The following is a 23,899-nucleotide window of genomic DNA, read 5'->3' as shown; positions in this document are numbered from 1 at the left end:
TGATGATATAATAGCCTATTGTCTTTCTACTAAATGCATCAAAACTATTATTGTCCTTTTTAGTGTTTTGTAACATCAATAACATTGTAAGTGGTAAAATTACAGATCATTGGATTGCACATTTTAGACTTGAGTGTGACAGACTTGAGAGGTTGTCATACTTGAATTAAGGTGATTTAGGCCTTTTAACATAGACTTTTCAGTGTCCCACATTTAGAACAGCACTGTCCCACATTAGGAAATGCAGATTGTCCAAGACAACTTGGCACTAAGACAACTGATATGTATACTATTTCTTTAATGAGTGTGATAACTGGATTTTCTCTTTGGGTTTGATTAGGGGACATCCTGGGGATTTCAGAGTGGTACTGGGTGTGGATTTAATGTATAGCTTCATGTTGCATTCAGTCCTCTTCATGGCGGGCAGAGCTCTCAGTATGCAGCTTCAACCGTCAACATTACTCAGGCTCTATTTCACCAGCAGGGGGCGGTGTTGCACAGGAGCAGAGAAGGATAACTCACAAACACTGATCTGTAATACACCTGTGGCCTGCTGCTGCCATTGTGTCATCTGATGAGACATGTTCTGTACTTTACATATCACACACGACCTTGAATGATTAACATGTTGTTCATCGCTGAGGAGATTCAGAGACATCCTTTAAACCACGTCTTCAAAATCACTTTTAGACTTGCTTTTATGTGATGTCACCTTTTGAAATGTTTTAATCTATCCCATGCTTTTGATTCAAAGGTGTTTGTTTAATGGGATTCTTAAAAATGTATTAATGATGGAAAAGTTCAGTTTTAAAGCTGACGGTTTTTATCGGGTTATTATAACAGAAATAAGTCCTGTCAAGAACAAACTATTAGAGTAAACCTTCTTGAATCCATATGTTCTCTCTGCAACCGTTTTATCTGATGACTGATGACAGGTCCTCCTTCAAAAGGACATTTCCAATCTCAATGGGACTAATCCAATCAGCAACTTCTGGTGTTGAAAAAAGAAGCCGATGCTGAAGTGTAAAATCCTGCAGTTCCTCGAGTGTCCACTAGAGGCTGGCTGCAGAAGCACAGGAAGTCACATACACACCCATTAAAAAAAGTCTGTTTTTACAGCAGAGATTAACATGTTTACAGCCTGGTTCAAAAAACCAAATAGGTCTGATTAGCTCATGTCTCCATTGACACACACTGTACGGGGGGGGGGGGGGGGGGGCGTGTAGCTGACCTGATTGACAGGTGGGCGCGGTGTAACAGTTTGTCAGGAGGCTTAAAACCCGCCTCAGCTCCAGCTCTCAGCCGTTAGTTAGACTGAGACAGCATTTCCAGCATGGAGACCGCAGGAACAGATGGGTTCGTCCATTCGTTTTAAACAAAGGTCAAAAGAATGAGAAAGACACAACACGTGATAAATTTGTAAATATTTATCGGTTTATTACAGTTAAAAAGATGTATGTACATACAGAACATCACCAAACATGGTCATTTTTACTCGTTTGCAGAGCGGCACTCTGCAGCTAGTTGTTTTCTCTTACAATGGGGCGGCATTGATTAAGTTTGTCATTTACAACAAGCACACAAATCAGTGTTTACTTCCTCTTTTGCTTTTCAAAATAATACTTTTATAAAGGTGTTTAACAGAAATAAAAAACAACTGAAGGATGCTTAGTAAAAACAAAACAAAAAGAGAACTGCTGGTCCAGATCTACGTTCCCGCTTCAACACGCGTCTGTGTGCGAACAGGTAGGAACACCTCGCACCGGATGTTGGTCACCGTGGTTAGCGATGAAGACTCACATAGAGGTAGTCACGTCTGCATCTGCTCGACCCCCCCCCCCAAAAAACACCTTCAACATCTGCCCAATCCGTGGAGCCGGATCCCTTTACTGACCGGAGGAGAAGAAGAAGAGCGATTTATCTGCGTGGTGGTTTTTAATCAAAGGTTCTGCTCGGTGAACGTGCGGCGCTCGAATCAAGACGCGGAGCAAACGGGAGAGAGAAGGGACGCTTCGCCTTAAAGGGCCACTCCACTTGAACTGACTTAAGCAGGATGTGGATGTAGTTATGTGCTTTATCAGATGAAGAAAATGTGATCCAACGGCAACATGAACTATTTGAAAAGTGGCTGTCACGTTTCAGAACTACGGGCGACCGCACGATATGAGCGGAGAGAAAAACACATGTTGGAAAAAAAAAGGAAAAAAAGTAAGTTTTGGTGGAGTTCCCCTTGAACGCCGAAGCCAAGTGAGACGCAAGCTGACGCACATCCACTTGGTAGCACGATGGCGTTTACTGTCGTCACATTACAGACGTCGTAATACTGAGTTGACCAGGACGCCACATTTCTGTACAGGGTAAAAGAAGAAGATGACAGAGAGTAACCAGAGCCAAAAGAACATTTTAACCTTCGTCATCGAGTACAGTCAGCGGCCTTAGACACGAGGAGTCGCCCAACAAACACGTGAAAGAAGAAAAAAAAAGAGCATTAAGGCTGCTTGTCAAAGTCGATTAAGTAGGAGAAGCATCGCCAAACGCAACGCCTCGATACCCTTTGTAATGTACAAAAAAAAAAAGGGAGCGTTTGCAGACACACCGAATAGCCACTAAATCGAAGTCCTCTACGCAGAAACGCCCCGGTTCTGCCAGTCATGTCAACATGCTTGTTTCCTGTACAAAACGACCAGGCAAGAAAAAAAGATCGATTATAAACCAGAGAGGAGCGAAACCACAGATTCAGCGACGCCCTCAGCGGCTGCAAATCACAGACATTAGAAAAATAAACACCAATTCTACTCTGATTATTTTGGATGCAGCGGTACTCTAAATCATCTTTTGGATCCAAACAACAGTCCTCTGACTGAGCGGGCTCCTCCTACTCCTCCTCCGCACGTTAAAAACTACATTCCAGGATCTGATAAATGCTCTCCGGTCGATCCGCCCCGGTTCAGTTTCCGCCCCGCCTTCCTCTCCGTACACTGGCACGCTCACCCCCGTCGCAAAATGGCACATGACAAAAGTAAAAAACAGAGACTGAATGTAAAAACGGGTCACAGCACTGGCGCTGCATACCTAATGCACATCTCACTTTTGAGTACTCGTTGAAGGCATTTGTCACACAATAGTTTACAGCTCAAAGAAAATACACAAAGAAAAAGAAACTTCCAAAGCTTTGATAGAAAACCCAGGAATGCAATGCCTCCGGTGTGTTGTCGAGCGTGAACACAGAAAGCCCTTTTTACATTTTTTTTTTGTCTTTTTTCCCCGACAGTCTTAAACTGTAAGTGCGTGAAGCTCAAATATGCACCTTGTTGTCTCATCGCTGCGTCCCAACGATTTGATCTGTGAGAGAAACCAGCGAGCCTGACGCCCGATGGAAAAGCTCAGGGGGGTTTGTCTCTTGTCAGGTTTTTTAGTGAAGTCTGTATCAGTGGATATTTCCTTTGTCCAGCCCCCCCCCTCCCTCCCTCCCTCCGTCGTCTTGTACAGCATCAGTTTCAGTCCACAGAAGCAGCAAAAGGTTCTGCTGGTAAATAAGAAGCAGCGGTACATCGTTCACCTCAAACCCGCCCCCCCCCCCCCCCCCCAGAGCGGAGGTGAGCTGCGGCGCCGTCATCGCTCAGCTCTCCCCGAGGAGGAGACCGAACCACAGCCCACTGAAACACGCAAAAGCTGCTGCAAGAAAAAGTAGACCCACATGTTTCCATCGAGTAACAGAATCATGATTGAAGAGCGAGCTGGGATGCAACACGTTTTGAAAAAGTAACGTCGGGTCGCCGACCGTCCGCTCGGGATGTTTCATGTACACTTGAAAATAATACTAACTGAATATTACATCTCATTAAGAAAACACTCACCGTCAAATGATTTCAAAATAAACAATCCTGATGTGAAGTAAACCGTGCGCTCGCCAAGGACGAAGCAACGTGTGGGAAACATCTCACGGCCGCACGGAAAAATCTGTCACAGTTCAAGAGAGCGAGTTCCTGACAGGTTAAAAAAAAAAAGGATCCTATTCTGAGCCCGCCAACGTCCACGTTTAATGCACACGATAAAATACTTCTTTAAGAGACCGAGTGCCCCTCGCCGCGAGTCACCGCTGAGAGGCTGCTGTGTGTGTTTACGTCATCTAGAGGGCGCCAATGTCTCCGTAAAAAGTGCATAAGAGCAGCAGCATTGCTGGGACAGTGTGGGACAAAGAAGATATTAAGAAGTTAAAATTCAGAGACCCGGTCCGAGATTAAACGTCAATGTGTGATGATTTCACTTTCGTTTAAGCTCGCCACGCCCGCGACAGACGCCGGCGTTTCCTTTCTGATATGTTGGTCGACGATCAATTGAACGACAGCGGTGCAGCCCGACACTGGCGATAATATCAAAGAAGTAAACAGAATTAAAAAATTGCACTCAAGGCAACAACCAGGATTTGTTTACATCATAAAAAAAACAAAAACGCTCTGACCGCTCGTCCCGCCAACCGTGGTTTTTAAATACCTTTTATCACATGAAGCGATATCGGCGGCGGCGGTCACAGCGCCACCCACCTCAGATATTTTTCTTTTCTTTTAAAGCAGGCGTGATCAGCGTTTCTCACGTTTGTTTACAAACATTACCGGCTTCATGTTCGACGACTGCCGCCGCAGTTTGTTAGACACGCCTCCGAGCGCCGCGTTTTTACAGCCGATATCGCTCGATTACAGATTAATGCAACAGCAGAAGAAGAAGCAGTAAAAACAAAAAGAGAAGAAGAAGGTAAAAACAGCAGTGATAAAAAAAAAAAAGAACCATTGAAATAATTTATACCTTTGTATTCTCACGGACATTTGCGTTTAGAGGTGACCCTGCGGCTCGCTCGTAACGTAGGCACAGTTTTAAAAAAAAGCACGCCGTCCGTAGACCTTTTTGTTCTCTGCGGTCAAGAAGCCGTTAACAGAAGTGATTCTGAGTGACGCTGATGTAAAAACAAAAGAAAGAGGGCGTATCCAAAGCGACCGTGGCGAGAGGACAGGGTTACGGCAGCAGCAATAAATGTGACGGCGTTTTTGCATACAGTTGTTTCCTCGCTCACATGATGTAATGACTGTAGATACATTGGCGATGGGAGCACGGCGTATATGTTTCAAAGACTTGCCACGTAGCTCACAGTTACTCAATATATAGAACTTTATATATCTTCAGTTTTTGGCAAACGGAGGGAAATGTTTTTCCTTTTGTACGGTTTCGGAATGAAAGATAAGCAGGGGTCCGAGAATGACCACGATAGCCACGCCTCCAAAGAATCCCCTCGAGTCTGCCTAAGGATGGTGAAAGAAACATCTCCTCCTCCTCCTCCCCCCCCCCCTCCTCGTCCTGTTTGCCCCCACCACTGATTTTGGTGGACTGCTTTCTTTACAGTGTATGATACACGTAGTGTGGCGGGCGGGCGTCAGAGTGCAGAGCGAGAGGAGGGGTCTTAAGTAGGTCTGGGATGGAGCTGCTCCGGGCTCAGACCATGGCACGGTACGGTCCCTGCATCTTGAGGAACTGGATGATGAAGGAGGGGCCTCCGGCGACGATCTGCGGCGGCAGGTGGCTGAGGGGACAGTTCTCGATGCTCATGATAGACAGCTTGCTGCAGAGGGCCAGCTCGAACGGGAGGCTGTGCAAGTTGGGGTTGTCGTTGAGGTACAGCTCCTCCAGGTTCTCCAGTGTACCTGAGGACAGACGACAGAGACAGTAAGAAGAGAAACGTACCGAAGCCGTCATACAGAGAGAGACACAAGGGCGGAGATAAGTGAACTACCGATTTTCAGGAACAAAACGCAGCCCTCCCAACTCCCGATGAAATCATTCCTTTGTTTTTCTCTAAACTGTGATTGTAAAGAAAAACCTTTAAAAAAAGAATGTTCGACTTTTTGATCCAGTAGAGGTCGCCCTTGAGCAACAGCGTAAAACCAAAACAAGCTGTTAGGCCACACCTCCTCCATACTGAAGCCTCCGATCTCCTCCAGAGACACACCTCCAACCCTCCTCCCCTTGCGTCCGCACAAAATCATCAAATGGAACACAAGCGCCATGTAAACTGTTAGAATCTGATTCCTGTAGTAACTTTGTGAACAAAAATAATCGTCTGCTGCTAACGTCTCAGTTTAATCGCACTGAGTGTGGTGCTTCGCCTCACGTCTAGAGAAAGAGATCTGATAAAACTATTGAAATGTACGTCGCAGGACGAAGATATGGCGATGTGAGTAAATTAACCCTTTAATGGTTTCTGCATCCTGGGAGATACAGACATGTGACAGGCTGTGGGGTGGGGGCATTAAGTGGGTGTTCAGTCCACACGTAGGCAGGTATTTTTGACCTTTCGTACGTAAACGCCGTTTCAGGTCACTTAAATCTCTCTTTTAGTAAAACTCCTTCCAGGGTGAAGATGTTCAGAAACTCTGTTTAAGGTGTTTCTGTGTAGACGGGAAAAACAGAGCTTTGTTCTTTGTTCACGCTGTGCACCGGTTCCTCCTCCGTGTGACGCTGTCTCTTTAGTTTAAATGAGATTAGTGCGATGGCAGATGTAACCAAACTAGCGCTGGTGCTAACGATGCTAAATGGACTTTTTACAAGCTCACAGATACTCTCCCACTATGTTGACGGGCAGAGATGAAGGAATGGACGACTCTGTAAAATCAAATGGTCAATGCAGAGAAATGGCGAGAACATTTTAGCATGTCAAAAACCTCAGTTTTAAAAAAATACCTGCCTACGTGTGGACTAGACCTCAATATCATAAGAAACACTAAAGGGGGGGTTGGGGGGTCAAACACTCAGGTCATGTGACTTCATGCCAACATTCAAACAGAAACCAATCACTTGTATCTAAATCCAGGCAGCGTGGACAGACCATGAACTGAGTGTTTTTCAGTTTTCATGTTTATAAGGAGCATTATTAAGTTCTAAAATTATGAACTGGATTTCATAGCTCTAATAATCAGGCGCCCCATACGTCTTCTCAGTGTGCAGCGTCACTAGAGGACGCTCTGCCTCCCCGGTAGAGTCACATATCTCCAGCTCTTGTAAGACTGAGGTGTCACGTGTCTATGTTAGCGATCTATGAAGCCCGCAGTTTGAGGGAACTGCTTACCAATCTCCTCTGGAAGATGCTGCAGCAGGTTCTCCCCCAAACCAAGATGAGTGAGGTTGGTGAGGTGACCGATGCCTCTGGGTAACGTAGTCAGCTGGTTATTTGTCAACACCAGTTTCTAATGAGAGAGCGCAAATAGAGCAGGAAGTTTGGCATTAGTGCTAAAGATGTAAAAGTCATTCACCAATTCACACAGAATAACTTCAACTTCAATGGAACATAAAGGTCACATATTATTCAAAATCCACTTCCCCATGTTCCTCTGACTCTAATATGTGTCTCTAGTCTGTCTACAAACCCCCCAATGATGAGAAAAGTCCATCCTCTCCGTCTTCTGCCTGCTACACTTTTCAGAAAATGTGTGCCCAAACAGGCCGTTTGGAGATTTTCCCTTCATGACATCACAAAGGGCAGTAACCCCTCCCCCAGATGGGTGACACTCCCACAGCTAGGTGTTTGTTCTGTCCTCTGAGTCTGCCTTCTCACTGTAAACAACAGGACACGAAGCGAGAAAGACTGAGACACCCAAGCCCTTCCGGAGAGGGGGCGTGGTCAGACACAGCTCATTTACATTTAAAGGTACAGACACAGAAACAGCCTGTTCTGAGCAGGGCTGAAATAGAGGGGTTTATAGACATGATCAAATACAGGATCAGAGTGGATTTAGAACAAGAAACTTCACACACATGTTTTGAGGAGCTCTGAGACTTATTAGGAGGATAATATGTGACCTTTAAGATAAACATATCAAACTCAAACTCTGAAATTAAAACATCTCTTGTACACATGGGAGATCCACCTCTTTGCAGTGAGTAGGATCATTTTGCAGCTACAACACAATAGCCTAATTTAGCAACACTAAATGTATTTCTTCAAGTATGCAGAAATTCACAGGATGACAACTTAAAAAATGTCGTAAAATGTTTGCTATAAAACATTGTGTAAAAACATCGGCTCATAGTCGTTGACACAGTCCTGATCTTTTGTAGTTGATACAACAGAGCCAGTTTTATCCAACACTGATGTTCATTTCTCACAGAGACCATCTGTGGCTGATTATCTAACGGTGAGGACAGCACGTCCAGGAGCCCGCTCCTTCAGACTGAAAAAGAAAGAAGAGGAGTCTTTCCAACACTTACTTGTAAATCTTTCAGATAAGCTATTTCATTGGGTAGAGATTCCAACTTGTTTTCCTCCAAGTCCAGCTCACGTAGTTTCCTCAAATTCCCAATACCATGTGGTAGCTTCTTGAGGAGATTATTGGACAATATTAAAACCTGTTAAAACAAAAAAGCGTGTCACAATGAGAACAATAGATCATGACAAAATCAACAATACACTCCTGATATCGAAATAACACACCGGGCATGAAGTAGGAACATAAAGATGCATATGTTATTTGAAACCAAGAAAAGCCTCAAAGACACGCGTCCTCACATCACTCTTAGGGCGCACTCACACTAGGCAATCCGTACCGCGCTTGACCCCTAAAGTCCAGTTCGCTTGACGAGTGTGAGTGCTCCGATCTGTGTGTAAGCTCGGTACACTTCCTCGCCCCTGGCACGCTTGGAAGAGGTGTGAGTGCAGACCAGTGGGGGGAATGGGGAGAGGGGGGCAATCCTGCCTAACCGTAGTACCGCACAACTTTGCCTCATGTGAGTGCGCTCTTATTAAATATTGGTCAAAATGAACTCCTCAAAGCGCTTTTACACCTCAGGTCACACCTACACATTAACACACTGAAAGTAGACCATCTATGTGATCTTGAATGAATAAATTCATGGAGTTGGTTCACTAGCGAGCTAAATTCCTGCTACCTGTGTGTGGAAGACTCACCTCCAGAGAGACCAAACCACAGACGTCTTCTTGGATCTTTGTCAGCTGATTGGTGGCCAGATTCAGCTCAACCATGCTAGTCCATGTGCCAAAGTCCAGCGGCAGAGACGTTAACTGGTTGTCCTGAAGAACAGAAAAACAAACTCTTATAAGCAAAACATTGGACAATTCAGACGCCGGTCAACACAAGAACAATTCCGACTGTAAATATTAATGGATGAAGCCTGAGTGACGTCAGCCATCTGTTCCTGCAGGGGGTTCTGTAAGCTCATCGGCAGCCACCGCCATGCTGGAAATGCTGTCTCAGTCTAACTTTCAGTCAACCTAACGACAGGCTGAGAGCTGGAGCTGAGGCGGGTTTTAAGACTCCTGACAAACTGTTACACCGCGCCCACCTGTCAATCAGGTCAGCTACATGTCTAACTATGGATAACACATATTGTTCATGAAATCAAAACGTGGCCGTTTAAAGAAAAATTCACCCCCGTACAGTGTGTGCCAATCGAAAAATTAGCTAATCAGACCTATTTTGTTTTTTGTGCCAGGCTGTAAACATGTTGATTTATGCTGTAAAAAACGTTTTTTTTGGCGGTGGTGTGTAAGTGACTTCCTGTGCGTTTGCAGCCTCAAGCGGACAACTGCAGGATTTTGCACTTCAGCATTAGCTTAATTTTTCAAGACCGGAAGTTTCCACTTGATAAAAACATGCAGCACATTCAGTAAGTATGCAAACTCAGAAACACAAGCAAAAAGCAAAAACGAATACAACAATGGAAACCCTGCTGCACTAACAGCAAACACTCTGAAAATTCATCAGATGCAACAACACACTCCCTGACTCCTGACGGGCTGTAGGACGTCGCCTTTATGGGTGTCGCCTTTAGGAACATTCTCATAAAGTATGCACACCTAAAATGTTCTTGAGAAGATTATTGGACAATATTGAAAAATGTTCAAACTTTAAGCGTGTCCAAATAAGAACAACAGACCCAACTTGATAAAAGCAAAGATGCACTCCTGATGTCAAACTCAAAAACACAAGCTGAAGTCCATAACGAACGCAAGAATGGAAACCTGCTGCAAATGAAAAACATGCTGCACTAACAGCAAGCACGCTGCAAATACCTTAAAGACGCAAAAACATACATATTCAGAAAACGACTGCAAAAGAAAAAATCCAGCTTTCAACTCAAGGCCTGTAGGAACATAGTCTGTAGGGGCGCTCTCTGAAAGTATGCACATCGCCAATATAAAAAAAAAACAAGTACATCATTGTTTTTATTTATGTATATGATTATAGTCCTATCCCAGACTGCAGTTTCAAGCTGCGATAATTACATCACTGGGAGGTTTCTCCTTCAATCTGAATGTCCCTGAGGTGTAATAGGGGGATGAAGTGATCCCACACAGGTAATAACAGAGGCGTTACAGAGGAGAGACGGGATCAGCTGAGCCAGCAGGGGAGCGCAGTGCTATATGTGTGCATGTCTGACTGTGTGTATGTGGAGCTCTTGCGGTCCCGAGCTTTCTCAACACCAAAACATAATGTGACTTCACAGACTAAGACACCAATATTACGCCGTCACTGAATCCATATGAATATTTAAAGACGGGATAATGGCTGTAGTAGTCAATCCAACAGCTTAAATACTTTTATGTTTGATTTACAAACTTAGATTAACACTCTCAGGACGTGTGATTCGTTAGGGACTCTTCTGGATCACTGACTCGTGAGAGGATAATTTGTGTTTTTGCCAAAGTCAAGTATGAAAAGTTGATCCAATTTAATCTCACATGCTCCCACAGGCCTTCTCACTGAAAATATTACGACATGTCAGGGCAGGAAAAGTACAGGTGTAAAGATTATATAATAATGACGGCTGGATTAAGCTTGGCTGTTTTAGCTTCATGGTTCTGGTGCATTCTGGTCCGCTGTCAAAGTCATGGCTTACAGGGACGCTTGAACATACAGAGGTATTGTTAAAGTCATTGTGCGCTTTATTCTAATAGAACACGTCTGCTGGGAGAAGCACCAAACGTCCAAGTCTGATTATAGAAGCTAGACATATTTAGAATTTTATTTTATTTTATTTATATAATTTTTTTAAACAGGCTGACTGACTTTTTCTCACTGCTTTCAGTGAGTACCACGGGCGACGGGATTCTCGTGGGATTCCAGGGGGATAGGAATGGATTTCACTTCTAATCACAGGACAGGAAAAACAGTAAACTGGAGCGGACATAGAAGAATCATAGAAGTTTTCTATGCACATAAAAATAAATTAATGAAGGCTGTCATTGCTATCAGCTTCACACTGCATGGTCTTGCACGCGCTGCAGCCATCGCATAAATTAAACAATGTATTCAGAGACAGCAGAGTTACTGACATGCATCTTAAGAAGAAGATTTCCTTTATTAATCCCACCAGAGGAAACTACTTGATACTCTATGATTGAACACACACACATGCACAAACATACCATCCATACAATATGTACTGATGGAGAGATGTCAGAGTGACGGGCTGCACATGAAGGAGCGCTCGAGCAGCTGGGGGTTCTGTGCCCCTTGAACCTTGGCATTGCTCAGAAAGTGACCTAGCAACCAGACTAACTTCCAGACTTGATCCACACCGGGACTTGAACCGGTGACCCTCTAAAGTCTCTACAGACAGAGCTACTGCTGGCCTTATATATGACAGGTGATAGATTCCTATGGCACAATACATCACAGGTAAATTAATTAGTACTGCCAACGCACTGGCCAAAAGGACAAGGTGAAGTAAAGATAACATAAAAAATAAATAAAGAGCAGTGGGATGGGACAGTACGGGAGTCAGTCTACCAGGATTGGGATGGGACAGGATTATTAAAGTGGGATGAGACGGGAGTGAAAACCCCCTCCTTGTGTTCATACCTTCATGTTGAGCTTGCTTAACACTTTGGCCCTGGAGAAGATACCGAAAGGGATCTTGTTGATTCGGTTGTGCTCCATGTTCAGGGAGTAAATGGTGGAGAACTGGGACGGTCCTCCAACGGGGTACGACTGGAAGCAGTTCCTGGCCAGTGTTAGACTGGTCAGGTTGACCAGACTCGACAGTAAGCCCTGGTCCGGCACAGAGACGGAAACCATACGATCAGAACAGAACTCTTTAGCAAAATAATGAGATATTTACTTTGGATGTACGAGCAAACATCGGGCAAACAAAAGAATTAATCTGCATTAGATCTTCAGGAAGTATGAATATCAGACGACAGGACAAGAGGTCTGAATTAAAAATTTACAGGGAATGATACATGTTGATTTTAGCTTATAGAAAAATAGAGCCCAGTATTAAGAATAGTTTTATTTTCATGCAGCGATGGCCCTCTTGGTTGTGCTTACCTCTGGCAACACTGAAATGTTGTTGTTCTCGAGGTTTAGCTCCTCCAGTTCTCGACATTTGGCTAATGATCTGGGGATGGCCGACAATCTGTTGTATCGAAGACCTAAGCGGTTTATGCTTGCCAGATTGCCTGGGACAAGAAAATAAAAACAGAGCTTAAGTTATACAAATTAGAATATAAGTAAAATCCCAGTGGGAGCAGACAGGTCGACTAATATAAACGGGTACATTTTCTTTCGTTGCCTGAAGTTTGTTTACCTATAGTTTCTGGGAGGTCCAAGAGTTCATTGTGCTGCAAGTCGAGGTTGGTTATCTGTGTGCAATTCCCAATCTCCTTCGGTAGATGCTCCAACTGGTTATGGGCAACATCCAGAGTTATGAGGCTGCACAGTTCGCCTGTGGAAAGATGCACAACATGTTCAGATATCTGGAGCGTTTCAGTAACCCGCCCCTCTGCCCCACAGAGGACATCCAACTCATCATAATACAATCTGCATAGCATTGGTGCAGAGTGTAGGATGTGTTTCAGCTCTCTAACATTACATTAAGACAACAAAGTAGCAGAGTCAGAATTTAACACCCAGCTGAGAGACAAATGCAGGTAGATTTTCCATTTGGTGAGTTAACTTCAGAGGGCAATCCGCCACATGGCGAGTAAATGTTTGTACTGGGACCCGTCCGATATGGGATTTTTGGAGGAGGTACAGATATTGATATTGGGGAGACATAAAATCCTATACAGATAAATGAGAAGCTCGAGTCACGCTGGCTGTGTTGTTGTCAGAGCCGTGTTTACATGGACGGGACGGCACGCTCCTCCCCTTGTGTATAAAAGCTGTTTTAGTCAAGGACTAGAGAGAAGAAGAAGAACATACTCACTGATTATTTGGATGTTAGTAAGAGTTTTTAGATCACGCTCATTCTGTGTCAATTTACATGCAATGTGAAGCTAAGAGCTAACTAAAGAGCGCTAACATTAGCATGTTAACACAACAATGCAGGACACAGGTGTCAGCTCGAATAAAGGACTGTCGCTTGCACTTAATGGTACTTAATTATGGAGCGTCCTAATTGATTACTCCTTCATGCGAATGCGAGTGGAGGGGGGTTGGAGGTGTGTCTCTGTAGGAGAACGGCGGCTTCAGTGTGGAGGAGGTGTGGCCAAACAGCAGTTTGTTTTGGTTTCATGCTGGTGCTCAAAGGCGACATCTACTGGACCAAATAGTTGCACATTCTTCCTTTAAAGCTAATTTATTTTTCTCAGATAGATTTTTGTTTTGAGTTCGTAATGTTGTAATGCAGGGGCGGTTCAGTAGGGAGCAGGAGGTGCCTGGGCACGATTTCTTTTTTAGAAAATAAAGGTGAGCAAATGTTATTTTTATCATTTCTCAAATTCCTGATCTGATAAAAAATAATCTGTGACTCAAATCTATGATCTGATCCGACGGGACATAATACCTTATAACCCAAGAAACAAAAACACTTTTTTTTGTTTTGCCTATAAATGCTTAGCTGGTGATTCAAAGTTAATTTCAGACCCTGTGAAGAAATATATTTGATATTTGACATACATTTGCATGTAAGGTTTATAAAACTATGGATTTGATTAAGGGTTTATACTCCCATCTTTCAACATAGCTTAAACTCACCTATCTCTGCAGGCAGCTGTTTGATCTTGTTCTCACGTATGCTGAGCATGGTGATCTTTGACAGGTTTCGGATGTCCTTCTCCACTGTTGTGATTCGGTTGAAGCGTAGGTACAGCGTGGCAAGCGACGTCAGCCGGTAGACAACGGCCGGTATTTCCCTCAGCTTGTTGTGCCGGAGGTCGAGCATCCGCAGCTTCTTGAGGGAGTCCAGGGAGTCCGGCAAACTGGTCAGGGAGTTCTCACTCAGGGCCAAAGTGACCAGGCCTGACAGGCAACCCACCTCAGCCGGCAGGCTCTGCAGCTTGTTGCTGTATAAGTAGAGTTCAGCCAGCTGTGTCAGCTCCTTTATGGAGGTGGGCAGCATGTGAATGGACCGTTTCGACAGGTCCAGTCTCATCGAGTTCTCCTCCCGGCACTTGTTAAGCTCTTTGATCACCTCGGCATTGCTGGACTTCTTGCGCGTGCCTGGTGCCGGGTTTGGCCGCTTTATTGTATTGTCAACGGAGAAGGCAACACCCGGTGTCGAGCTGCTGGTGTCCTTCTTTCCTTCTTTGGCATCTTTCCCTTTGGTCTTAGTTTCTTTGCCCCCATCCTTGACTAAGCTGGCTAGAGCCTTGGCCTCCTTTTCCCTTTCTTTCCCGGCTGGACCACCTTTAGGGTCCTTTTCTTTCGACTCTTTTTCTTTTCCTAAAGTACTACTCATGTCGACGTTATCGGGCCTCCTGCAGAGTTGCTCATGGGAGTCTCTCTTGTCGGCTTACTTATTTTGGAAAAAAGGGACGCAGACAGCCCAGGAGGCTTTTACGGAAAACATCCCTGTTCAGGCCCACACATTTATAATGATCCTGGAAATAAAGACCTTGTGATCCAAAGGTTTTTTTTTTTGGGACACTTTTGATACTTTGTTCCTTTGTTAAAATGCCATGGGTGAAAAAATCCTTTGAAGTAGCTGGATTGGGGCACCCATGGGCCACATGCTTAAGTGTTTGAACGGCATACAATCCCAGGACCTTCAGATATAAGTTCTTTCAGGCTGCAAAGGTCATCAAAGTTTATTTTCAATCCCTTGAAGATTTCCTGTTGGAGAAAAGAAAAACAGGTTGGTTATATTTACAAAATCATGTTGACATTTTAAAATCATTCTCAATCTTTGTAACTTCTACTATTCAGTTGACGTCCCAAGTGTCACTCATTATGGTAATTATTGTCATTTATTTCTAGAATATCTGACACTATTTACGTAGAGAAACGCTCATCTATTCCAAAGGGACACAGGGAACAAAAACAAAAAGAGAAGACTCTGCTCACCGCAATTAGCAGAAAAAATATGGGAAGACAATTCAACAACAAACATTTATATCTTCATGACTTTACTTTCTGCATGTATCTAAGATCAGGCATATCCTGTCGCAAAATGATGCAGAAAAACTAGTTCATGCATTTGTTACCTCCAGGTTGGATTATTGTAATTCTCTTTTGTCAGGGTGCTCTGGTAAGTCTCTAAAGACTCTTCAACTAGTCCAGAACGCTGCAGCTCGTGTACTGACTAGAACTAGGAAAAGGGACCACAGTGTTTCCCCTAGGTTTACAGCTTTGGGGGGGTGGGGGGGACACACGCCGACACAACACTTGAAGGAATCTTATCGGAAAGGTATCCTAAATGACTTCTTTCCCTGATTTCCGACTCTATCCACTATCCTATCTCTACAATAAAGGCACAAAAAGCCAAAAAATAAATATTAAAAAAAAAAATTTACTTGACACCTTTAAGGGGGGCGGGGGGGCCGAGCCGCCCCCTTAATATAATGGTAGGGGAAACACTGGGACCACATTACTCCTGTGTTGGCTTCTCTGCACTGGCTCCCTATAAAATCTAGAATACAATTCAAGATCCTTCTTCTCACTTACAAAGCTCTAAATGGCCATGCACCATCTTATCTTAAGGAGCTACTAGTGTCGTACTACCCTTCGAGAACATTACGGTCCCAGAATGCAGGCCTGCTAGTGGTACCTACAGTCTCTAAGTGTACTATGGGAGGTAAAGCCTTCAGTTATCAGGCTCCTCTCATCTGGAACCATCTTCCAGCCGGGGTCCGGGAGGCAGACACAGTCTGTATTTTTAAGAATAGATTTAAAACTTTCCTTAGCTTAGACTACCGGGGGAACTGGCACCTTGAGCTCCTCTCTCTCTCTCTCTCACTGTGCATATACAGTACATCATATTACTGCATGTATCTATCTGTAAATCTCAGTCACTAACCACCTACGTTCCTGGGAGCTCTTGAGCTCTCTTATGCCGTTTTCACATATGCACTCCAGATAATATCTAGATATTTACAGGAGGACTTCTCCGGAGATTCTCCCGAACTAGCCGTTCACAGCGGGGAACTTTCCCTGTCAGAGGGGAGGGGTCGCGGGGGATTTCCCGACGCAAGACGTGGCGTAAATAAACAACGCGGAAGTAGCGGCCGAAGCAACAGAGTCCGCTACACATATCAATGCTATGTGTAATCCAATGGAATGACAACACTCACAAAAGAGTGGAGAACAACATACTGACGAACAGAAAACATAATGCAGCCGTTTAATTACGTGCACGGAGATCGTAGTGGTCGCGTGCAGACACTTTAGGCGGTCACTATATAAACGTCATTCTCTTTTCATTGGCTGAAATTGAAATCTCCGGAGTATATTCGGCCGCGTTCAGACATCAGCTCCTCCGGATTATCTGCGGAAAAAATACTAGGGGTCTGGCAGGATAAAATCCAGGTAATATCGGAGTAAAAAATTCTGCTGTTGCGTTCGCACATACAGCTCCTCCTGGAAATCTCCGGACTTTTTCAGGAGATTTCCGTATGTGTGAAAAGGGTTATAGGCTCCTCAAGATCGTTGATTGACATCCTGCCAGAACACCCCCCCAGAACAACACCCCACAGAGAGAGAGAGAGAGAGAGAGAGAGAGAGAGAGAGAGAGAGAGAGAGAGAGAGAGAGAGAGAGAGAGAGAGAGAGAGAGAGAGAGAGAGAGAGAGAGAGAGAGAGAGAGAGAGAGACACACACACACACACACACACACACACACACACACACACACACACACACACACACACACACACACACACACACACACACACACACACACACACACACACACACACACACACACACACACACACACACACACACACACACACACACACACACACACACACACACACACACACACACACACACACACACACACACAGGATCGTTGATGGACGGCTTACCTGAACAACGCCCCCCACCCCCACGCTCCCTATCCCTCTTCCTGCATTTTATCCCATCTCTCCCCCTATCCCTTTCCAAGCCCGGCGCAGTCTAGGCCTATGAAGGCTGTTTCGTCATGAGCTGGGGATCCAGCCGAAGATTTCTGCCTTTTAATAAGGCAGTTTTTTCTTACCACTGTAACTTTTGCTGCTTTGCTAAAGTGCTCATGATGGATAGGCCGGGTCTTTGTAATATCGCAATAAGTAAGGTCTTTTACCTGCTTTTTGTAACATTTCAATGAGTATGGTCTTTTTACCTGCTCTTTTGTAATGTTAAAAGACAAAGAGTAAGGTATTTGACCTGCTTTTTGTAAAGTGTCTCGAGATAACACTTGTTATGTTTTGGTTTGTTTACAAGACGTGCGGTCTCAGTGTCGGCACAATAAAGAACAACACAGAGGACATGACTGAACCTTTACTGACTCTACACACTCGTGGATTTCTCAATTATGCAAGACGGCCATCAGCTATATGCCATTTCAACGTTGGGTACCCGTGAATGAGCAACTAACGTGCCCAAGCCGACCTCTACCAACCAAAGCAAAAAAACACCAAAATCACTTTCTCTCTGCCTGGGGCTTTAACACAGGCTATGTGCTACAGGTCTACCTGCTTAAAGGTTTGTAGTTAAGTTCAAGATTATTAAAAGAAGCGGGTTGTGGTTGTGAGAAGCGGGGTTACACCCTGGACTGGTCGCCAGCCATTCACAAGACTGGCATACAGAGACAAACAACCAGCCAAACTCACATTCATACCTGCGGGCAATTTAGAGTCACCAGGAAGTAGGATTACTCAGAGAGAACCAGCCAGCATGAGTAGAACATGCAGACTCCACACACAGAGAGGCTCCTGTCCGAGGGGGATTCAAACCAGGAACCTTCTTGCTGCTGCGTGGGCAGGGTCCGAAATTAACACCTGCCAAGCGCGGATTGATTTTCCATTTGGCGAGTACTTCTCAGAGGGCTATCCGCCACAGGGCGGGTAAATGTTTTATCAAAAAGTCATAAAAAACTATGCTATGAGTATTAAGCACGTTTGATGTAGCCTAGCTGCAGCTACTTTTCCCTGCTCCTCTCTCTGCTCTGCTGTCATGACTGTCTGTGGGCATCACGGGGCATGCTGAGACACACCAACATACATTGCAGTGCAAACGCACACACACCGAAGCGCCAGCCACCACGCGCACCTTTTTACTTCTAGTGCTTCAGCAAACAGTTGATCCGTATGGGCCGAGTCGGGAACACAAGTGATCCGCTCAAACGTCATAAGTCTGTGAACATCTCCACACAGACTCTGAAATAGCGCTGCGGTACAAATACTTTAGATATCCTAGCGGACGGTATGGGAACTACTGCCTACAAATAATACAAGAAACAAAGGCCAGCAAATATATATTTTTTTTTACAATTTCCTGATCTGATGACATGATCGAATCTGTGACTTAAATTTGTTATTGATAAAACAAAACATAATGCCTTCTCAATTAAATGTACTGTAACACAGATGTGTATAGGACACAAAAACAAAATTTGTTATTTTGGCCGGTAAAAAAATATGTTTGGCCGGTGAATTTTTTCATCTACCTGCCACCTTGGCCAGTGAGTCAAAAAGTTAATTTCGGACCCTGTGCGTGGGAACAGTGCTAACCACTGCAACCACTTTTATTATGATACAGTTATATCAGGAAATGTGGTGTTTTTGGCAGCAGCGAGAAAGAAAACTTAAAAACCACACAGACCCTCATAGAAGCTACCAAGATCTAAACGCACAGTGACTTCTAAAAAGATCTTTTTCTTGTCTCATGCACAGAAATGAGTAAGATATCCCATCAGGCAGGCTTCTTTGAGGGGGGTCTTAATGTGTGGGATATGTGTTCATATGCTCAATCCTGTAAAACCGTCATATAACACCGTTAAATACTGTGATATGAATCTGAGGTCGTATCGTCAACCTCTATTGTAAACTGAATATAATGATAAAAAAAGAACAAACATAAGTATCCAGACAATATCTTCCTTTGACTTGACATAACAGGTTGTGCAGGTTGTCATGACCAAGAAATACAGGTTAGTGTGTGTGTGTGTGTGTGAGTGTGTGTGCGCGCCTGTCCCCGTAAATCTGTTGAATGTACTGTGCATAACCTCATACCAACTCACTCCTACTAAACAAACATGGCCCAGCGGGTGTTGACATTACTTTAAACCTACTGCCCCACCTTCACATGCATTCAGCGATCGGTCCGTTCCCTATAAAGTCTGCAACGCGACAATAAATATTTACATCTTAAAGACACCCAGACAAAACACACACCCCTTCGGATCTTTACAAGACAAACTGAGCCACAATGTCTCTGCTGGTCTGTCTCTGTTTAGTCTCTGTAACCGGAGTAAAGCTCCCCCTGCACAAGCACGAGCTAAGCTTTGGTGAAAAGAGAGGCAGGTTTGGCTCAGGATCAGAGCTAAGTGAAAAGGTTAGGACTGCTGAGAGTAATCTTTAGAAGTGGCTTTCAAACCATGAAGCCCCCACAACAACAGGTCATATGACCTTTTGGTTAAAAGAACTATCGGGTCAATACCAGCACCCCTGACATGACGGACTGTTGACAGTGTGTTTCTGTGGATAAAAAAGGGAATCCACGGCTTTTTCAGTCTGTCATGAATAAGAAGGTGGACATCTACCACTGGGCATACCAGTGCAAAATAATTATTGGCCGAGAATGACAATAGCCAGCCCAGGCCAAATGCTGGGGCCATGAAAACCAAACTGTGCAAGCGACTTCCTTTTATGGTTCTGCACTCTATGTCCCTGCACTGGTACATCATTCTGTTTATAACAAACTGCATGTTAGCCTCATCTGCGCAGATTTATGTCTGTGTCTGAAGACGTTTTCTGCACTACCTCAATAAAAGTCCTAACAGGGTTTGAATAAAGTGGTTAACCAACCTAATGTTTGTTACTTTTTTTAAATTTCACTTTTTCTAATTACTTTTACGACAGTTAAACAGATACAGCCATTTTAGACAAGAATACAGGATTAATGGTTCATATGCAGGACTTCCACACTTGCAGAAATTTCCTGAAAAAGGCCTGAAATTTACCGGAGGAGCTGAATGTGTGAATGCAAACAACAGAATATTTCAATAGGACTTCACCCAGGACTTCAGGAGTTTCTCCTCCAGCCTCCTTGTATTTATTCTGCAGAAATCAAATCAGAGTGAGCTGATGTGAGATCACAGCAGGATATAATCAGGAGAATTCACCTCGAGCCAATTGGAGGGGGGAGTGACATTTATATTCTATGACTGCACTTTGCATTGAGTGTATGCATGCGGCCGCTACGATCTCTGTGCTCTAATGAACCTGCTGCATTATGTTTTCTGTTCTCCAGTATGTTCTTCTCCACTCTTTAGTTCAGATTCTGATTATGTTGAACTACACAGCATTGATATAAAGACAAATATTCTCATTATAGCGTTGTATAGAGGACTGGTATACTTTGTAGTTGTGCGGGGTGTATTTCTATTCAATGATGTCCCTGCTGGAGACGTTGGTACTAACTATTGGATAACATTAATTCAACAGACAAGTATTAAATCAAGGTATGACAAAACTTGCACATTTTGGTGACTTGTATCTCTAAATATGGGACGACTAAGAGATGTAAATTAAACAGGACTGTCACTTTTTACTCTAAATTCCAACCTGGGGGAGAAAGTTCACAAACTAATCTGTGATGAGCCGTTTGAATTCAGTTACAACATACAGTCCATCAGCGCTTTGGACCGTCTGAAGTAGTTTGCAGTTTGATCCAGAGGAGGGCACTCTCATTGTAACTTGAACCTTGCATGCACTCCTACGACTGATTAGGACAATAGTGTTGTGGCAAAAGCAACAGGGCGTGATTCAGGACATGCAGACTGACATGAGGGAGACCCCTCTCTCTACACACAGCAGCCCCCTGATTGGAGGAGAGACACAGGGTTGCTAGAAAACCTGCAACTCTCCAAGATGGCTCGCAAATATTTGTGTGTAGAAGGAAAGTCTCTGCGCTCTGAACGGGTGTTCTTGTCAGCAGGTCATATTGTGAATAAAAAGAGAGCTGCACTCAATCCTGACCAAGTTAATAGACTTGTGTTTCTGGAGAATAATATTTTTTAATGTCATTAGTCTGTCCTTTCGGATTGTCAACAGGCTGTTGGTTTTGGGGCGGAGTGGGCTGTGTCATGTTCTTAATTTGTTCAAAGTTGTTCTATTGAAAAAGTGACAGCCCTATGATATGAGGTTCAACTTGTGCTAATGCATGTCCATCAACACTAACACAATACTCCCAGAAAATGGACTTCATGGTACTTGCAACCCACATGGAGGCTAATGAAGTTTCCATTAAGGAAATCTTGGCCACATCTGATAATACCAGCGCTTGTAGAGCCAAGCATAATTGCACACTGTTCTCATCGTGTATCCATTACAGTGCCTTTGGATTAAAGAGGGAGAGCATCCAGAACACAATTTAGCATGTGTGTAACATAAATGCAACAAATTAAAGTGCTATGACATGCCTGGGCTGCACAATAAATCGCAATGTTATCATTACGTATTATGAGCGGTCGCACTAAAACACACCCCAAAAGTCTTAAGTATTTAAGGAAGAAAATATTTCTCACTCAGCATGTGTACATTTTACCTGTTGGAAGGACACATGGATATAATAATCATGCTTTCACACCATTTAGATGAAGCTCAAGCTGCTATCAGACACCCTCAGATTAATCGCTGCCAATTTTGTGGAAGAAAAAAAAAACATTTTGGATTATTTTGGCTGCAGGAGTGACTTGTTGACACAGATATTGTGTAAATCATTGCAGCAGATAGGCACAGCAACTTCGAATAACAGCTAACATGCACACTTTTATATTTTCTAATTTACCAGACTTGTTTTAGCTATTGAAATATGGTACAGTGTAAGCACATATAAAATGCAACATTATTCACTACCATTTATTTTCAATAGTTGCACATTTTATGCATCAATAAGCTGTAGCAAGAAAGCAAACTTAACTATAATGCATGCCAGGCAAGTATATTAACATCGATAACAACCTGTAATTGATGCTCATTTTCTCTCCCTCTGACAGGCAGATGATTAGTCTGTCCCTGGACTAATCTACACTGAAAACTGGGAAATTCTCCGTTGCATAATGTAACTTCAACTGTGCAATCTGTCTGCAAACCGGTCAACAATTTTTCTCAGTCATCCATGTGTACAATACTGATACAAGCTGGATAACACTGTCTTCACTGAGCCTTATGTGCAATACTCCGTGCCATATCTACACTGCACATGTGTATTTGTAAATATTGTTCTTATATTTTGAATTCCCTGTGGTTGTACATGTGTTTTTGAGCTACTGTAACGACCAAATCCCCCCCGGGATGTTTAAGTATTTCTGATGCTCATTCAATGTTCTTTCTGCTGAAGCATAAAAAAGCTCTGCCCTAATTACATTTGGTAATTAAACATAGCCACACAAAACAAACCTAACTTCTAGTGTCCATGTTTGTTGCTTTTTTACCGATTTGAATGGGTGTGTGTCGTCATTACGACTGCACAACTGGGAAGTACGATGTTTCCGAGGAGCCCATGAAGGCAGCATAAAAAAACTGTCTAATGTAAAGTAAGCTAGCCTCTAAACTGACATTTAAAATAAATATCTACAGTTACTTTATGTAGCAACCAATCTTCAGATAGACAAAAATACAGCCACTAAGCCGCACATAAGGACTGACAACAAGGCAGGAAATGAAAGCTGCTAAGCTAAACGTCAACACGTCAGTTATGCTAACGGTGCTAACGTTAGCTAGTTAGCCTAGCTGCTAAGGTTCCAGTCAGATACTGATGAAGGTAACAACACGGCCGAGATGAGACACCTTAAAACACCTGTTTACTGTTAATGCAGAGTGTGCAGGTGTCACCTGACAAGTGTACTCACATCCAAACGATTAGCCTATACTGAAGCGGAGCTGTGTGTGTGTGTGTGTGTGTGTGTGTGTGTGTGTGTGTGTGTGTGTGTGTGTGTGTGTGTGTGTGTATGTGTGTGTGTAAGTGTGTGTGTGTGTGTGTGTGTAGGCCCGAACCGAGCCGAGCGGCTGTCGGGCGATCACTCCGCCGGAGAGAGAGAGGGGAAACCTCCGCTACAGCCAGAAGACAAGAACCGGCCGCGACGGCTGATATCGCAGTAGAAACGCCACTAAAATCACTAAAAATGTGTTAATACTGTAACACAGTGTCTAAGCGATGTTCCCGTGGTGAATATTAGCCGAGGGAAAAAGGAAAAAACTGTGAAAAACAGCGGCCATTCCGGAGCTGAACAAAAGAGTGCGTTCGTGGTCGCCACCACAGAAACGACTCTAAAACGTGATTCAGCCTTTAACCAGAGACTGACGGACAGGTGGGGGCACTCGTCGTCGTATTGTGGGGCTAAAACGCCCCCTGTTAATGTGATAATATAACTGTTTTACCTTCAGAGGTGTGACTCCGCCATCCTTGCTGCTTCCTCCTCTTTTCCTACACTGCTGCTGCTCTGCACCCCTCCCTCCCCTGACACCAA

The 23,899-nt window shown here is 43.9% G+C and overlaps 1 protein-coding gene across 1 annotated transcript; it reads right to left on the bottom strand.

Moving 5' to 3' along the window:
• Positions 1-1,412: 1,412 nt before the first annotated feature.
• shoc2 (SHOC2 leucine rich repeat scaffold protein) lies at positions 1,413-23,899 on the bottom strand. Its single transcript, XM_061052580.1, has 9 exons — positions 23,811-23,899; positions 13,986-15,062; positions 12,595-12,732; positions 12,336-12,466; positions 11,868-12,056; positions 8,951-9,073; positions 8,254-8,391; positions 7,115-7,232; positions 1,413-5,693 (listed from the first exon to the last, which is right to left on the bottom strand). Exons 2-9 carry the CDS (start codon positions 14,686-14,688, stop codon positions 5,485-5,487), a joined length of 1,749 nt encoding a protein of 582 aa, XP_060908563.1. The 5' UTR covers positions 14,689-15,062; positions 23,811-23,899; the 3' UTR covers positions 1,413-5,484.

The sequence above is a fragment of the Labrus mixtus genome, chromosome 2 (genome assembly GCF_963584025.1).
Source record: "Labrus mixtus chromosome 2, fLabMix1.1, whole genome shotgun sequence".
Lineage (NCBI taxonomy): Eukaryota > Metazoa > Chordata > Actinopteri > Labriformes > Labridae > Labrus > Labrus mixtus.
The sequence above is the reverse complement of the archived record's forward strand: the minus strand, read 5'-3'. Positions and strand labels throughout refer to the sequence as shown.

Coding starts and splice junctions, on each gene's coding strand:
- shoc2 (XM_061052580.1), bottom strand. CDS start 14,688: ATGAGTAGTACTTTAGGAAAAGAAAAAGAGTCGAAAGAAAAGGACCCT. Junction 12,733..13,985: donor ACAGCTGCCTGCAGAGATAG/GTGAGTTTAAGC, acceptor ATCTTTCCACAG/GCGAACTGTGCAGCCTCATA. Junction 9,074..11,867: donor TAAGCAAGCTCAACATGAAG/GTATGAACACAA, acceptor TCTGTTCTTCAG/GACAACCAGTTAACGTCTCT.